The sequence below is a fragment of the Garra rufa genome, chromosome 2 (assembly GCF_049309525.1).
Source record: "Garra rufa chromosome 2, GarRuf1.0, whole genome shotgun sequence".
Lineage (NCBI taxonomy): Eukaryota > Metazoa > Chordata > Actinopteri > Cypriniformes > Cyprinidae > Garra > Garra rufa.
Genome location: NC_133362.1, coordinates 31,325,302 through 31,344,617, shown reverse-complemented (window position 1 = coordinate 31,344,617; position 19,316 = coordinate 31,325,302). Strand labels below are relative to the sequence as shown.

At 37.1% G+C, this 19,316-nt stretch overlaps 1 protein-coding gene across 1 annotated transcript; it reads right to left on the bottom strand.

The window, feature by feature from the left end:
* Nucleotides 1-1,827: 1,827 nt before the first annotated feature.
* On the bottom strand, nt 1,828-16,620 carry gabrg1 (gamma-aminobutyric acid type A receptor subunit gamma1). The gene is made up of 9 exons (XM_073835097.1): nt 16,385-16,620; nt 13,625-13,789; nt 10,509-10,572; nt 10,090-10,310; nt 9,756-9,838; nt 9,156-9,293; nt 7,237-7,389; nt 6,884-7,083; nt 1,828-3,074 (listed from the first exon to the last, which is right to left on the bottom strand). The coding sequence occupies exons 1-9, from the start codon at nt 16,453-16,455 to the stop codon at nt 2,799-2,801; spliced, it is 1,371 nt and encodes a 456-aa protein (XP_073691198.1). The 5' UTR covers nt 16,456-16,620; the 3' UTR covers nt 1,828-2,798.
* Between the last annotated feature and the right edge of the window lie 2,696 nt (nt 16,621-19,316).

The window sequence follows — 19,316 nt, the reverse complement described above, 5'->3', positions numbered from 1 at the left end:
CGCATTAAAATTATTTCTATTAAACCAGCATTTAAACAGCAAAATGCAGCTGCTTCAGTTGTCTTTACCTTACTGTAACCTTTAAATTCATAATAGCAATCTTACCATCTGTCAAATTTAGATTATTGTTACTGTAAAGCAACAAATAGAGATTTTTTTAATCGTAGTAGGCTTATTATATGCACAGACTTTCTAGGAAACACACGTTTAGAATGTTTATATGAACAGATTAGTTAGCATTTAGCATGGTCTGTGGCAGACTTTACTAAGTGTCAGGGCAACAAAATTAGATAAACAAGAATGTAATATTAAGTCATTTAAATCATGAAGAAAATATTGTCTTTGTGCTCCATTTAGTAAAAACGGTTTTAAACAAAGCCATGTCTTGCGTCTCTGCACACAGCAGTGTTTAATTACTGAATGAATTTACCTTTTTTAAACACCTTGAATCAGTGATTCACTGGCCCATTCATAAAATTCTTTATAAAAATTTTCAATAAAAAGTTTCTTCAGTTTTTTTTCTTACTACAGCGTTCATATGTAGTATATAATAAAAATAAAAAAATGCATACAGCATCAAGTTCGACAGTTGAGGCAAATTCTATAAACACTGCTTTAAAAAAATCTTTTTTTTTTCTTGTGCTTGCAGGTTCGTTCAGACAGTCAATCTTTGTGGCAGCAAATGCATTGACAGTCACAGATCAGATGGACTTCTGGAAAGAGGGTGCAAAGAACAAGCATCGGCCTGAATCCCATTCTGCTGTTTCTCATCAGAGAGCTTGTCAACTTTGACTCAAAATTACTAAAATTTAACACAACACAAACTCATTTTTACTGTATGATTTTATTTTATTTACACTACCAGACAAAGCTTTTGAACAGTAAGATTTTAAATGTTTTTAAAGTAGGTCTCTTCTGCTCACTAAGCCTGCATTTATTTGATCCAAAGTACAGCAAAAACAGTACACTTTTGAGCCGTTTTCTTTTTGAATATATTTTAAAATGTCATTAATTCAAAGCTGAATTTTTAGGATCATTACTGCAGTCACATGATCCTTCAGTAATCATTCTAATTATCTGATTTTCTGCTCAAAAACTATTATTATGATGTTGCTGAGATTAATATAATGCTAAAAACAGTGAAGTAGATTTTTTTCAGGTTTCTTTGATGAATAGAAGGTTCAGATAAACAGCATTTATCTGAAATAGAAATAGTTTGTAACATTATGAATGTCTTTATCATCACTTTTAATCAATTTAAGTCATCCTTGCTAAATAATATCTTTCTATTCATCAAAGAATCCTGAGGCTTGGTGTGCAGAAGAGAATTCTTTAAAAAAATCTTAGTGTTCAAAAACTTTTGACTGGTAGTGTACTTACTTACTTTTGCTTTTCAGTATGTGTATGTTTGCCATGATACAAAGTCTCCAGGGGACTGTGGTGATGCCCTTTTTTCTGCTGTATCCTAGAGGTCAACATTTGTAATTTGTACTTTTAAAAAGAAAATGTTCAACAAATAAAAAGAATATTATCAGAACTAATGCTTATGAGTTATTGTGATTTTTATGGGGTTGGGGTGGTAAAAATCTTAAAATACAGTGCTATACGACAATTGGATTGTTTTTACAGGTAAAAAAAGTTTAAAATAAATGAAAATAAACTCTATAGTACTGATACTGTAATTGAAAATACAGTAAAAATACTGTAATTGAAGATACAGTAACAACACTGTAAATGAAATTACAATAAAAATACTGTAAATGAAATTACAGTAAAGGTCTTTTAGTACTGTAAATGCACTTACAGTAATAATACTGTAAACATTTTTACAGTAACTTACTGGCATCCAGCTGCCAGTAAGTTACTGTAAAATTTACAGCAAACTTTTTACAGTGTATGTCTTGCCGGATAGATCAATAGGCTATGATACAGTTCAAATGTACGCATCTAACCTACTAACCAGGCTGCAGATTCGTTCTGAATGAATCTCAAATCCCAAATCGCCCCTCTTTAACATTTTTGTCTCAGTTTTTATTCGTTGATGAAAAGTCAATAGATTTTCATCATAGTTTTTGTCATTCAAAATGAGTTTTTGTTTCGTTATCATCTCATTTTTGTCTGTGAAAAATGTAATTGACGCAAATTATGACTTCAACAAAATTAACACTGGCTTACAACCAAATGGCATTGATTTTTCCCCACAACGAGTCTAAATGCCCCTGGATATCAAGTGAAATCCATGCTAAAAAACTCTTCAGTGTCTGCGGCGTCATGGCAAGCGTCAACATGTTTACATCTTGCCAGGATGGCAACTAGCATTTCTTGTCTCTGCCGTTTCTAGTCTCTTTTTGTAGCTGTGGTCTACTAAAAGCTTTAAAGGCATCAGGGCTAAAGTGGAGAGAACAAAGACGCAGGTCTTTCAAATGTTTTAGTATTCCGCAGGCATCTTCCCATTCTTTTCTACTCTTCTTATCGCTGGAAACAGCAGTGAAGACTTACATGGCTTCTCTTTTGATCTTCGAGTCCAAAAAATGTATAAAACGATGTGGATTTTTAAATAACATAAGTCTTTTGTGTGTTTTCTACTATATATTTAAGTAAGATACATCATTTATGTTATATTAAGCCATACAAGTCTTAATACCCGAGGTTCCTCTTAAGTACTAATATATTCAAATCAAGCCTCGCACGTCCCCTTCTCTCAAAGACTTACGCCGCCAGATTTAGCAGATGGAGAATTTACAGATGATTTGCAAGTATTACTAGAACTGAGTCCCTCTCCAACTTGCCCAACATCTTTAAAGATACAGATATCCAATCCAGTAGACAAGGTTGAAAAGGCCAAAGGCGGTTGGGAAGAATATTCGGGAGTAGGAGTCGATTTTGGAGACGTGGACATGCATTCTGTTCTCACGCCAAGCTCCGGAGCGACAATCATCGAAGCAGCAGAAGAAACTGGTGCAGTCTTTTCCATCCAGACATTCATAAGCATAATCGTCGTCCTCGTGGTAGGGAGCAATATTGTTCATCTGCAGCAGAGATGTCCCCGGTCTGATGTTAACCATGCTGGGTTTCTACACAGAGGAACAGCAAGGTCACTACCGCTTCATTGCTAAAACAATGTGCAATACAAAAGGAAATGCCAGAGCTGCTGCACAGCACACTCAATTAACTGCAAACAAAAGTACAATGTGGCCTGTTCGAAACGAAGCTGTGAGCAAGCAGGTAAGCATTGCAGTAAACTTATTAATTTGAAATATCATTGGTCAGCTAGGTGCTTACTTGTTCTGTTTCCTAAGAAACATAACGCTTAACATTTTGTCATTTTTTTAATCCTCATGTGACTTTTTATTATTGTTTATCTATTATACACTACCAGTCAAAAGATTTTGGACAGTAAGATGTTTAATGTTTTTAAGGACGTCTCTTATGCTCACCAACCCTGCATTTATTTGTCCAAAATACAGCAAAAACAGTAAAATTTTGAAATATTTTTACTATTTAAATAGCTGCTTTCTATTTGAATATATTTTAAAATGTAGTTTATTTCTGTGATCAAAGCTACATTTTCAGCATTATTACTCACATGATCCTTAAAAAATATGCTGATTAGCTGTTCAAGAAACTTTTTTATATATATTTGTTATCAATATCTACCTACCTGCAGACTTTATTTCCAGCCCTGCTCCAACACAGCTGTCTGTAATTATCAAGTGCTATGTAAGAGATTAATTAGCTGGTTCAGGTGTGTTTGATCAGGGTTGGATCTGAACTTTGTAGGATGGTAGATCTCCAGAAACACGGTTGGGCACCCCTGCACTTGTTACATTCTGTCTGTCTGTTCATTTGGTTTTTCCCATTGTCTCCCCCTGTCATTCTGTGATTATTGGTTTTGCCCTCATTACCCGTTATCCCCGTCACCTGTGTTTGATGATTAGTTTGCTTTTATAAGTCTGTCTTTGAGTTCAGTTCCCTGTCGGTCCTTAATGTTGTGTTACGTGTATGAAGATCTCTGTTCCTGCCTTGTTCCTCTTGAAGATTAATATTAAATATCTTGTTTGTTTGTATATTGTCTATCGTCTCATCTCATTCAGCACGAATTATAACAGAAGGACCGACCGAAACAGTTCACGGCGTTTTCCCCTGCGTGTTATTTTTTCGTTTTTCTCAGTGTTTGTTTTGTTATTTATTTTGTTATGGATAACCCTGCCATCCTCATCATCCTCCTGAAGCAGGGGAACCGCTCTCTCGAGGACCACATCAGAGACTTTGTGTTCCTCACCCCGTTAACACATTACCCGGACAGCTGCTTGTGCACGTTCTTCCGAAATGGACTTAATAACACCATCAAGGAGCAGCTGTCCGGGGAGGTTCCTCGAGAGAGCCTCGCCGAATACATCGAGTGGGTGCTGGCGTCCTGTGGATCATCCTGGACTGTCGGTTTCGTCGAGGAGGACGTCAGCCCCACTCATGACCCAGAGAGCAGCCAACCATCACCCCCCGACATGCGGAGTATGAACCCGAGCGCGCCGCGGATGAGGGACTAGAGCCGCGAGTGGCAGAGCCAGAGTCCTCTCCGGCTGATCAGGTGCGTGAGCCGGTTTCTACATCTGCGACGGTGGATTGCGACGTGGAGTAAGTGAGGGAAATGGAGAGCCCTGCCCACTGCCACACCGCTGGGGGTAAGATGGATAACTCTGGGGACTTGATTGACTTTTTTTCCGAAGTCTTGGAGAATAATTCTTGTGACTTAATAGACTTCTATTCTGCGATACCTGTCTGTCAATTTCAACCTGTCTGCTCGAAATTCCCACCCACCCCCCCTATGCTACTCATGTGTCCGTCTGCCTGGCCACCGCTGTCCCCTGACAGCCCCTCTGCTCACCCTCAGCATACCATCAGTGCAGTGGGCTCGCCGCAGGGCTGCCAGTTACCATTGGTGTCATGGCTGGAGGATCCCTCAGCTCCGCCTCCAGCCTCAGAGCCCAGATCTCCACCTCGGCCCTCCGACCCTGCGGCTCCACCACGGCTCTCAACGCCCTCATCTCCACCGTCGCCCGTCGGTCCACCAGCTCCACCGGGCTCCATCGTCTCTCTGGCTCCGCCCTGGTCAGTCGTCGTCCCTCCATCACCTAAGGACTCTGCTCCTCCGGCTGTGCCTTGTCACGCCGTACCGGCTCCTACGGACTCCTCCCTCCCTCCGGCACAGCCTCCATCCTCTGTTGCTCCGGCCCCGCTATGGACCTCCGGAACTCCGCCTCCGCCTCGGCCGCCAGAGCCTCCAGTTCCGCCTTGGCCCTCCAGATCCACGGTGTCGCCCTGGATCTTCAGCTCTCCATCTCCGCCTCGGGTTCCTTCGCCAGCTGCTCCGTCTCTGTCGGTCGGACCCCTGGAGTCGGCGGTCCTTCCTCCACCATGGCTCTTCCCTCCGTCGGCTCCACCGTGGGCAGTCGTCATGGCTGCTATCTGGGTGCTGCTCAGTTTCTCCTGCTTCAGACCCCTCCTGTTTCCTCCCTAGCTCCTCCCACCATCGTCGCCCCCTTGGACTGTCTTGTCTGCCACTAGGACTTTTGTTTTGGTCCCCCTTCCTGGGTTGCGTCCTCCGCCGAAGCCTCCTCCATTATAGACTCAAATTTTCTGGTTTTCCACTCCTCTTTTCTGTTCTGTTTTTTGTTTTCTACGGCGCGAGGACGCGCCTATTCGGAGGGGGGCGTAATGTTACATTCTGTCTGTCTGTTCATTTGGTTTTTCCCATTGTCTCCCCCTGTCATTCTGTGATTATTGGTTTTGCCCTCATTACCCGTTATCCCCATCACCTGTGTTTGATGATTAGTTTGCCTTTATAAGTCTGTCTTTGAGTTCAGTTCCCTGTCGGTCCTTAATGTTGTGTTACGTATATGAAGATCTCTGTTCCTGCCTGTTCCTGCCTTGTTCCTCTTGAAGATTAATATTAAATATCTTGTTTGTTTGTATATTGTCTATCGTCTCATTCAGCATGAATTATAACAGCACTAAAGCAATCAAAAGCTTTGAGTCAGTAAAAAATATAGAAATTCATACTTTTATTTAGCAAGGATGCTTTAAATTGATATCAAAAGTGATGATAAAGACATTTATAATTCTACAAAAGATTATTTCAGATAAATGCTATACTTCTGAACTTTCTATTAATCATTATGTTTTCAACCTAATAATAATAAATGTTTTTTGAACAGCAAATCAGAATATTAATATGATTTCTGAAGGATAATTTGACTGGTGTAATAATACTAAAAATTCAGCTCTAAAATCACAAGAATAAATTACATTTTAAAATATATTCAAATATATAACAATTATTTTAAATAGTAAAAAGATCCAAATTTGACTGCTTTACAGAAGACACTTCTTTAAAAAACAGACTGGTAGTGTATATATTTTTTTTTAAAGGATATTTTTCAATATAATAAAATTAAATGGCAAAAACAGCATACAGATGTTAGAAAAGTGGTTGATATGATAGCTTTATGTGAGAAGCAGACCAGAATTACTTGGTTACTCAGAACATTTTGACATTTCAGCTTTTCTTAGCATATTCATAATAGAAGTGGTTTTTCAATGGAATCTTTGTTGGGGTCTTTGTTCATCTGATTCTCATAATGTATGATTTGCTTATGAATCACATAAATTCAGTCTCTTTACAAACCTGGAATGTAACACACTATTCACATGGACCACTTTTATGATATTTTATGGTGCATTTGATCCTTTTAGAAGCTTAAAAGTGCTGATTCCGATTCACTGTAATTATATGAAAAAAGAGCACTTAATTTCTTGACTAAATGAAAGGATTTTCTATTTTTGATGAACTGGTCTTTTTATTAACAGAATGAAGTTAATTCACCTGTGCATGGCTTGATTTGGTCTTCTTGTTCTGTCGATTGCTTGTGAAATAATGCAGGGTCCCATATTCCATAAGCGCAGCGAAGGTGAAGATGAAGCAGACAGACACAAACAGATCCATGGCTGTCACGTACGACACCTTCGGCAAGGACTTCCTGGATATGGTGCTTAGGGTTGTCATGGTGAGCACAGTTGTGATACCTAAGCCAATCAAGATGCACAGTAATTGAGCTCCCCCACTGAAGCATTTCCTTTTCATTATCACATGTACTTGGGTAATGCATTCACATAATGTAATGAAATGCTATTGTTGTTCCTATTGATTTGTATTCACTCTGAATCTTTTTAGATTACCTAAAGATGTTCTGGCAGGCACAGCATCCTTGTTAATCCAGAAAGAGACCCAGGACAGAACCACAATCATGCTGCAGGGGATGTAGGTCTGGATGGTGAAATAGCCCATTCTTCGGCTCAGGTCAAAGAAGATGGTCATAACCACATATTCCCCTATTAATATAAGACATTTGTGCATTTTAGACAGCAATTACACATCTTAATTAACAAAGATATTATAATCAATGACTTCAGATATACTACAGAAACCACGGAAAATGCTGACGGAATCGCGGAATGCAGTCATAAAAATTAGATTTCGGGGATTGGAATGGAATTTGGGATTAATATTAACCCGTCAAAATAAAAGTTCAGTTTAACTTGAAGAAACTGTGACAGAAATGTATTACTTTACTTAATTACACAAAACTACTTTAAAAAAAAATTTAAATATATATAATAAATGAATTGCTTTTGATTATTAAAATGTAATGAAACCATCAAAATGAAATCTAGACAATTAGTGGAAAACACATAATTTGGTAAATAAAAACTGATTAAAATATATATATATATATATATATATATATATATATATATATATATATATATATATCGATATCTGTATATATATTGTTTTTCCAAAAAAAAAAAATGATAAAGTTTTCTGTTTAATTTCTTTGAATTTTACATAAATATTGTGTTACACTGAATGACAATGTAATATTTCAACCAAATTTTGACATTTTATTCTCCAAAAACTTATTTGAAACCTTAAAAGTAGACACTTTACTTACATGTAATGTTCTTTTTATGGACATAAAATCACTTTTGTAAATTCCTTTTGATTTGGACATCTTAACGTTTTTGACCCATATATACTTATTTCAAAATTTTCATTTTTGTCAGACTTTTAATAAATTGCTGTTAAATTATTTACGTTTCATGATTTCAGTTAATTAGACATGCTTATCGATTCATGTTTTTAAAACAGAAAAAAAAACTAAATCCAAAAAATGGAAAATGAAAAAACAAACAAAAACAAAAAAACAGAATTTGGAAAGAAATAAACCAAGTTCCATAGGGCCATATATTCTATTAATAAATAACAATAAGCAGATTAATAATAATTAACCACTTATGTATTATTATTGTTTATTATTATTATTAATAAAAATATGCATTATTATTATTACTTATCTGCTATTATAATTCTATTATAATCTATTATTAGTACTAATGTTATTTTAAATAATAATAATAATAATGATTACTATTGTTGTTTAAAATAACAATATTTTACCATTAATAATATTTGCTCATTTAAGTACTATTAATTACCACCAATCTACTGTTATTTTTAATTTTCTTTGTAACATCATTAGTCATCAATAATGACAACTCAAAATCTACAATTAATAAAAATTATTATTATTATTATTATTAATAATAATAATAATAACCACTCGTGTTATTATTAACTTATATATGTGACCCTGGACCACAAAACCAGTGTTAAGTAGAACAGGTAAATTTGTAGCAATAGCCAACAATACATTGTATGGGTCAAAATTATCGATTTTTCTTTTGTGCCAAAAATCATTAGGTTATTTAGTAAAGATCATGTTCCATGAAGATAATTTGTAAATTTCCTACCGTAAATATATCAGTTTTCATTAGTAATATACATAGCCAAGAACTTCATTTGGACAACGTTAAAGGCGATTTTCTCAATATTTAGATTTTTTTGCACCCTCAGATTCCAGATTTTCAAATAGTTGTATCTCAACCAAATATTGTCCTATGATGTATAAATCTAAATGTCAAAAAATTGACCCTTATTACTGGCTTTGTTTAACAATAATATCTGCTCATTTATTGTTGTAGTTATTATTTAATCTTCCATTATTACATATTCTGTTTTTTTTTTATTCTCATACCAGACTGAGTGTGTGCCACATCAGAAGAGTTTCGTAGACCCACAAAGGCAAACTGGTAAAGCCTCCAGTATCGCTGGTCTGCAACCTCAACCGAACGACGCTGCCATCTATACTGGATCTCGTTCTTTGGATACCCATCTGCAAATGGAAAAAAAATCACATCCACCAGATTACCTGTAACCTTTCATTTCGGTATGTCAATAAGAAGTTACAATGATGGTAGAATGGCACTGAGGCTTCACACAGCAGCACTCTGTTAGACTAAAGCGCAGCATGCCCTTCCCGTGCCCACAGAGAATGATGACACATGAGAAGCTGAGGCATGATGCTAATCACGGATGGAGGGGTGACATAGCCTGAGAAGAGGGGAGAGAGGGGATGGAGAGAGAGAGCTGGAGAAGAATGACATCTGTCCTCACTCATTGCAAGGTTAGAGGATGGTAGTTGGTTTCAGACCTTCTGCAATGTTAAGGCTTGGTTGGCTAATACTGGCAATGCATGGTTGGCTGACAGAGGCAATGTATGGGGATTGGCTGCCCGGCAGCGTTCGGGACGGGACTGAGGCTGAGTGACAGATTGACATAAGAATTTAACACCTACAGCTTGAAAACTCCAGAGGGCACGAATGTTCATCCATGGGAAAGTTATGCAGCTTAAGGTAGCATTCCGCATTAATAGTCAACCTAACAAAGAAGAATCATAGACAATAGCAAAACAAACAAAAAAATGTTGATTGTGACATTTAAGAGGTAGTGCATTTGTGTAGGCTTTGGTATTTGTAGTATGAACACACTCTGATTTAACAGTCACTGACATAAATAAATGTGAATCAGATGTAATGGCTTAAACATGTGCTGCAACGGACAGCGGGTGCCACGTACGAGGACACGTACTTTTGTCGCACAAACATTCACTCTGCTCTTAATGGACACACCTTAACGTATACATCACTCTTCCGTTGCTCCAGAGCCGCAGAAGGCGATTAGGTGTCGTGATCCAGTGGGCGTCGGATTTACGTGAGTTGCGGAAAAAGGTGTCAGGGATCCAGATTTTTCCGACCATGTTGCTGTTCAGCATTAGGAGTTTCATCGAGCTGTTGAATTTGAGTCTGCTGTCGTACCACGTCTGAGCAAAGAAGATGTCTATGGTGTACTCCTACAAAAAAAAAAAAAAAAACACCAAACAAACAAACAAGAGGTCTAGCTGTAAGAGCCTTACGGTTGTTTTTGTAACTGTGAAATTATGTGGGTATTGGTTGTGACAGTAGTCGTGAAATGGATCTAAACGGTTGCTTAGAGTGTCTGTTTTATTTACAGCTCTGAACATAACGTATTATTGTACATTTCTGCTCACCATATTGATGGGATCTACTGGGCCTATGCTGTTCACGTACACTGCCGTCTCAATCACAGTCGGTCTCACTAGAAATATAATTACAAATATTCAAATTACAATAATTGTTAATCATAGCTATCAAATAAAAATCCAAAAATTAAATTGAATTGAAGTCAAAAGTTTACACACACCTTGCAGAAACTGCAAAATGTTAATTATTTTACCAAAATAAGAGGGATTATACAAAATGCATGTTATTTTTTATTTAGTACTGACCTGAATAAGATATTTAACATAAAAAATGTTTACACATCGTCCACAAGAGAAAATAATATGTACATTTATAAAAATTACCCTGTTCAAAAGTTTACATACACTTGATTCTTAATACTGTGTTGTTACCTGAATGATGTCACGTATTCACAGCTGTGTTTTTATGTGTAGTGATAGTTGTTCATGAGTTCTTTGTTTGCCCTGAACAGTTAATCTGCCTGCTGTTCTTTAGAAAAATCCTTCAGGTCCCACAAATACTTTGGTTTTTCAGCATTTTGTGTATTTGAACCCTTTCCAACAATGGTTGTATGATTTTGAGATCCATCTTTGACCACAACTGAGGGACTCATATTTAACTATTACAGAAGGTTGAAATGCTCCAGAAGGAGATACAATGCATTAAGAGCCAGGGGGTGAAAACTTTTTGGAATTTGTAAATTTAACTTATTTTGTCTTCTGGGAAACATGTCAGTATCTTCTGTAGCTTCTAAAGGGCAGTACTAAATAAAAAAATATATGATATTTAGGCAAAATAAGAAAAATGTACACCCCTGGTGCCTAATGCATCGTGTTTCCGTCTGGAGCATCAGTGAGTATTTGAACCTTCTATAATAGTTGCATACGAGTTCCTCAGTTGTCCTCAGTGTGAAAAAATAGATCATGCAGTCATTGTTTGAAAGGGCCAAATACAAAACCTATTTAGCATCCATTTTAGAAACTGTTGATGCTCTATTGTATTCATAAAATCATAACTGACTGTAGTTGCTGAATGCACCTTTCCATTGTGCATCTTTCATTAGAAAAAATATGGAAGCTGTTTCCAGCGTTTTTGCAATTCCAAGTTTAAATCTAGCAATTCTAAAATTTTTCTCTGAATTTTAAAGTGATAGTTCACCCAAAAATGAAAATTACCTCATGACTTTCTCACCCTCAAGCCATTCTTGGTGGTAATGACTTTCATCTTTCAGATGAACACAATCTAAATTATATTAAAAAGTGTCCTAGCTCTTTCAAGCTTCTTCCTGGTATTTTAAAGTGCATCCATTTATCATAAAAAGCACTCCACACGGCTTCGGTGGGTTAATAAAGGCCTTCCAAAGTAAATGTGATGCATTTGTGTAAGAAAAATGTCCATGTTTAATACTTTATATACCATAATCTCAGAGGTGTGTTCCAACGGACGATGTAGGACGTAGGTGTAGCATAAGCTCTGGTGAGAATATGATAGTCTCACAAGTACCAAGTTTTGTTTAAAAGAAAGGAAAAACAGTCTCCTCTTGGCTTTGATCGAAAAACTTCCAACATTTTTCTTTACAAATCCTCATTTTGTACTTCTAAATTTTGCTCTCCACTGCGCTTCCGCATTCATCACTTCTCACCAGAGCTTATGCTACTCCTACATCCTACGTCATCTGCTGGAATGGCACTCTCTTTTAACACGCATACGAGAGTTAGTGTAAGCTAGAGATTGCACTTTATAAAGTTTTACACACTTTAATTCACTTCCGAAAGCCTTTATTAACACCTCGGAACCATGTGAAGCATTTTTTATGATGGATGGATGCACTTTATTTTGCTTCGAAACCTCAACACCCATTCACTGCCATTACCAAGCTTGGAAGAGCAAGGAGATTTTTAATATAACTCCAATTGAATTCACCTGAAAGAAAAAGTCATATACACATAAGATGGCTTGAGGGTGAGTAAATCATGAGATAATTTACATTTTTAGGTGAACTATCCCTTTAAGTTTACATCTTGTAATTCTGTGTTTTTGTCTCTGCCACAAAAAATAAAAATTAAAAAGGTACTTGAGATTTTATATCTCACAATTTTGACTTCTCAGAACTGCGAATTTATATCTTGCAGTTGCAAGTATATCCCACACAATTCTGCGGCAGAACTGGACTTCCATATAAAAATGTGTTTGTATTCATAAGCTTTAATCATGTATTATCTTGCTTTTTCCTTTCTCTTTCTGCATCACTTAGTGTGGTCTATTGAATAATGTTAACCTATAGTCAATAGCAAAACCAATAGACAGCTATTTTTAGCAAACGCACATTCAGTCTGGCTCCATCCTGGTATGTAACCATCCAATCAATTGCCAATCGGTGGATACAATGAAATTTTCTCATTGAGTATCCTGTTTCACTCAGAAATACATCTCATTACAGAAGTGAAATGGACTGCAAACCAATTCATGTTTCCTACAATAGCCACGCAAATTACTCAAAGCTGCCTGAATCCTCATCCTTGCGCTTTCAAAAATATTCCTGTCGCAGGAAATCCAGTCACAGAGACATGACAAATCACAAAAACTCGGCTAGTTGACCTGCAATCCCTCAGCGCTTGCTCTGTGCTCTGATTAACTGAGTTCTGCTCATACTTGCACTCTCTCCCTCGATCTCAGACACATTGAACACAGATAAAGAAGGAAGATCAATAGTGATTTGGGTCTATTGTACCCGAACACCACTGAGATAAATCCTCTTAAATAACTGAACTCTAGTCAGCTGCGTCGCTGCCAGAACACTGATGTACTGAGAATAAAGTGACCTGTACAGCTCTGCCGTGAAGAAAAACATCAGCAAAATCCTAAAGCCTAGCACTTGTTCATTTAACACTGCAGTAATGCTGATGGTAAACTAAAAATGATGATTACAGAGAAGCTCTAAACTGCTTGGAGGGTTTAATTGTCACAGTGTGTTCCTCTTCATGTGGCTTCCTAATAACGATGGCATTATCTCATAATTATTCACATTTTTCAGTTACCCATAAGCTGCAACACTATGTTATAAACACGCACAGATCCTTTGTGGACCTGGATATAAGCATGCAACCTTTTCAAAAAATTTGACTTGCCTCCGATATCTGGTCTCAGTTTGTTGTCATAACCTTGCAGTAATTTGTTTAGGATAAGGGTGACGTCGCTCTCATAGACCTTTGGTGATAAAACCCAAGTTTTATTTATGGGGACATCCTCGTAATCTTCCTCCTCTGCTTTGCTCGGGCCAAATGCCATGCTGTCATAAAAACAGAAACAAACAGAGGCAATATGAGTAGACAGACAGCAATGAGGTATATAATAGAGCAATATTCATTTTAAAATTGAGAGTAGTTAAAGAGAAGTCAGTTTATATTATGAGCTTAAACTCTAAAAAGCGAGTGGCCGCTTTAGAGAGCTAGATATGACAGCCACAGGGAGAAATAGAGAGTTTGTATGATGAGTTTTACAGGAAGAACAGATAAAAGAAGTCATCAGTGACTGTAAATGTATGGGACCGTCGTGACGGCAGGAGAGAGGAGTCTTTTAAATGAGTGCAGTGCTGGAGATACAAAGAGGAGGTTCTAATAAAAGAATGCAGTGATTAATGAAGATGTGTTCTGGCAGTGGAGGGAGGGAACAGCTGAAGGTGAGGGGTTTAAATTATCACCCATAACTCCCTCTCGCACTCGCTCTCTTGCAGTATATGGTGTAAGAGCTTCTAAATTTATTCTCTAGAGCATTATCTGTAGGAACAGACACATCGGGTATCACTTTTAACTGAAATGTGCGCCATTCCCACTCAGTCTAGACTGAGTCTCCTCTAAGGTCACAACTTGAAGCTGCAGGCCATAACAACTAACAGTGCAAAAGGCTGGATCATGGGTAAATTGAAGAATATTCAAAACAATATTTGGTTTATATTAGGTGTCTTTAACCACTGTGTACTATAATTGTCAGGTACAGTGTATTTCTTGTAAATTTCCTACCGTAAATATATCAAAACTTAATTTTTGATTAGTAATAAGCATTGCTAAGAACTTTATTTGGACAATTTTAAAGTTGATTTTCTCAATATTTCGATTTTTTTGCACCCTCAGATTTCAGATTTTCAAATAGCTGTATTTCGGCCAAACATTGTTCTGTCCTAAATCTCAATTTAAAAAAAAAGGCCTTTAAGACTGGTTTTGTGGTCCAGGGTCACATATTAGTTTAATGCCTGTTATTTGTTAGTTGTGGAGAAATAAAAGGTTTAAATAGTAGATATAGCCAACAACAGTAGAAATACACTTGCTCGATGAAAGTAGACGTACCGTCCGTCATTTGTCTAGACGTGACATATAAAATAGTAAAACTGATTCAAATGTGTTCATATCTGAATAGTCAAAATATGTGACCCTGGATGACAAGACATGAAAGGTGAATTAATAAGCTTTCCATTGATGTATGGTTTGTTAGGACTGGACAATATTGGCCAAGATACAACTATTTAAAAATCTAGAATCTGAGGGTGAAAAAATCTAAATATTAGGAAAATCACCTTTAAAGTTGTCCAACATGAAATTCTTATTCAATGCACATTACTACTCAAAAATTAAGTTTTGATATATATATACAGTAGGAAAATTACAAAATATCTTAATGGAACATGATCTTTACTTACTATCCTAATGATTTTTGGCATAAAAGAAAAATCAATAATTTTGACCCATACAATGTATTTTTGGCTATTGTTGCAAATATACCCATGCTGCTTAAGACTGGTTTTGTGGTCCATGGTCACATATATATCTTCAAAAAAAAGTACCCAGACTGACCGGTAAATGTGATTATATATTTGAGTTTTGCAAACAAATCTAAATGGTACATTCCCATACATATGCAAATAATGAAAGACAGAAAAATCAATAAGAAGCATCCCTATGGATGAGACCCAGGTGGGTGGAGAGAATGTAGGTTATTGATCCCCGTAGGCACAGTGCTGAGCAGTTAAAAAGAAGGCTGTCAATGGAAAATACAGAGAGAATATTTTCCTCAAATGCAGTATTTTACATTGTCTGGACACAACAGTAGCCTCCGAATGACCTTTGTGGGCCTCAGGGGCAAGCGTTAATAATCATGACAAAAACAGAAGGACAAACACATGCCTGAATAAGAGGGGGGGAAAGCGTTTTTGGCTATAGATGACAATTAGAAAGGGTTGTTTTTCACATAATGTAATTAAATGAGAGGTATTTAATATTACAACCCAAGTATGTTTATTCTATTAAGCATTTACATATGTATATAAGCTATACGTTGAATGAGCTGCCAAAAATGAGCTGAAGAAAACCAAAGTATAGCGTGAACCAACATAAGTGTTAATGTGGACTACAACTTATGCATAACATTTACATTTACAACGAGGAAATGCTCTTCTCTTGTGATGAAGCACAATCTAATAGTTGAGGTGCTGTTTGTTGAATTGTAGCTGAATGCTGGCTAAAGTATCCTCAAGGTTGTTTGGAGACTATTGCACGTCCACGCTAAAATGACAAGACGACATCAACACGAATGCCCTGAGCAAAACTGTCACTTACAATCTGTTCTCAAATGTATTCAGTGTACACACAACTCCACGTGTCGTGATTGACAGTTATAAGTGGAAATGTTTTGGTGTTTAATGAATTGAATGTGTTACAACAAAAGCGTAAAACTAAAACGTTCTGCAGCACTATAGACTACATTACAGAATCACGCCAGCTGTTCGCGTCGTGGACTGTCCAAGTGTGTGTGTTGTCGGTCAAGGGCTATTTTAGTAGTCACATTGATTGCACCCCTTGTTTCTTTTGCCCCCTATGAAACAAAAACTTACCAGACTCCAAGCAGACCGGGCAGAAGCCAAACCAGCGTCTCTTTTCTCCGGCGGCGATGCAGCAGAACCATCGTGCGAACGCTCGGTTTATAACCAAACGACTTCCGAAATAAATTAGAGCTTAAAGACGATCTTTGAGAGGTTTAAGCGATTCCTAACACGGTGGTTGAAAGCGTCAGCGTTTGCTGTCAGTTGTTGTCTAGACAGATGCATATAGCTTGAGCCTATAGTCTATATGTCAGGCAGCAGACGCGGTGTGGATGTGAATGGTGAATGCGGGATTTCGCTGATTGCGGCACCGCTGCGTTCATCCAGCGTTCTGCTGAGTGAGAAGCTCTCGATGTTCCGGGAATTATTAGAAACTGCCCGTAGGAAAAAGAGCTGACTGCTCTACCTCAGAGAATTTACATCAAGCTATGATTTATGAAACCTTTACTTAGTTTTGCTGTTGTTGGGAATTAATAAAGTGACAAATGCGACATTTTCAATGGCGTTGCACCAAGATAGTCAAAAGTAGTCTACTGCGACCAAACTTAACCTTAGAATGCATAAAAGGGGTAATAATCTTATGCAATGTTGTTTTCGATCGTTTGTGTCAATGAGCTTTTTCAGTCAGTAATTTCCGGTCAGTCTCCTTTATCCAAAATTGGTATGTTTTGCCATCTATAAAACAAGCTATTCATTTTGAGTCTACTAGTTTTGTTGTTGTTTACAATAATGATAGTCATTTAATAATACATGATAAAGTGAAAATGGCAATATCCACCGCGGAAGTAAGCCTATGGGCGAGACTTCCGGTTGATTATCCGCTATAGGGAAATAACTAGAAGAATAACAACGTGCAGTAACCGGTAAAACTGTTTGCACTACAAACCAGTGTGTTCATAATTAAAATAATACATTAAAATAATATAGTAAAACATGCCAATTTGCAATATAAATCAGCAAAGCAAGCTGTTTTGTACAGGCTTATTTGGAGAGGAGGGATCAGACATTTGTTAGTTTAAAATTTTGTAATAGAAAAAAACTTATTTATTTGTATTACTTTTTTGTGCTTAGAAAATGTAGAAAATGTTCAGATGTCCCCATAAGGACTGTAAAAACCTGAAATTTATGATGTTGTGGGGACATAATATCAGTCCCCAAGAAGAAACGGCTTATACGCCACACAAAATTATGCTTTCTGGATGTTCTCTGTAAGGGTTAGGTTTAGGGATAGAATGTAATGTTTGTACAGTATATAAATCATTATGTCTAGGAGTGTCTTCATAAAACACAAATACTCAACATGTATATATGCATGTGTGTGTGTGTGTACCTGGTATTCATCACGTTGTGGGGACCACATGTCCCCACAAGGATAGGAATACCAGTAGATTTTGACCTTGTGGGGACATTTCTCAGGTCCCCATGAGGAAACAGGCTTATAAATCATGCACAATGAGTTTTTTTGAGGAAGTAAAAGTGTGCACAATCTCCTGTGAGGGCTAGGTTTAGGTTTAGGGTAGGTATAGGGGGATATAACATACGGTTTGTACAGTATGAAAACCATTACGCCTATGGAATGTCCCCATAAGACATGTAAACCCAACATGTGTGTGTGTGTGTGTGTGTGTGTGTGTGTGTGTGTGTGTGTGTGTGTGTGTGTGTGTGTGTGTGTGTGTGTGTGTGTGTGTGTGTGTGTGTGTGTGTGTGTGTGTGTGTGTCTACACATTTGTACCCATAAGTGAGCTAAATCTGACAAAAACTCTTATTGGGGATGTCCTTATTTGTAAAAACTCCACCTTATTTTTTCTGTAAGAGCGGGTTTGGCCATTTGTAAATTTTATGGGTCTGGTGTCCGATCTTATCTGCATCCAGCTATTTTTGTTTTGCTGCTTGATATTACAAATCGCTGTCTTACCATATTATTTTAACGTGTTATCTTAATTATGAGCACACAGTTCTACCGTTTACTGCACATTGTTATTCTTCTGGTTATTTCCTTGTAGTGTCTCACTCATAGGCTAACATCCATTTAAAAAAAAGATAGATATAAAATAAAGTTTTTTTTTTTTTTTTTACATTAGAATGTGAGTCAGGTTATATTATTTATATAAAAACAATAAATAATAGTCTAAATGTTCCCATTTAGATTGATAAGAAAATGTGTGTTTAGGGCTGCGTTTGAAAGCTGAGGCAGCTGACTTAATGCCTCTCTGCCTTATCAGGCAATGACTTTGCAGGCAGCGTTTGCGCGCAAAGGTACCTCACAGCGTGATGGTTTAATGATAAACAACAAAATAGAGAGCTTTGGTGATAAGTAAGCAAATATTGAATTACCACAATACTAATTTCTCACTAAAAATTACATCAAAAGTGGTCAAAAACGTACATTTACACACAAACTGACCACCAACCATCTTGATTTATTTGCTCAACTGTCAAGGAAATCAAATGCACATGACTATTAGATATTACAGGCAGCGTAAGATACATCTATGCTGCCTTCAATGAAGGTATCTCAGCAGACAGGATGTAAAATGGTCATTGGATTTGGAGATGCCTTTGTTGCCATCCTAATTCCATATGCTACCTGTGGAGGCAGCATATTTCAGCTTTCACACGCAGCCTAGGAGTGCTCCTGTTCGATCTGCCTTCCTCCTCCAACACACCTGTTTGTAATTTTCAAGTGTTCTTGAAGATCATAATTAGCTGGATCAGGTGTGTTTGATTTGGTTTGAAGATAAACTTTGGAAACAGATCTCCATGTACATAGTGCAGTGAATAAATCAACATGATTGAAACATTTAAAGCTAAAAAACACTAACTGCAAAATGGCATTTTGATCCTTCACATGCATATATGTTCATGGCAGATGGACAAATTAAAAAGCAACAGACTTTTACAACACACAGCCATTTCTGCTCCATTTTAAGACACCTTTGCAATA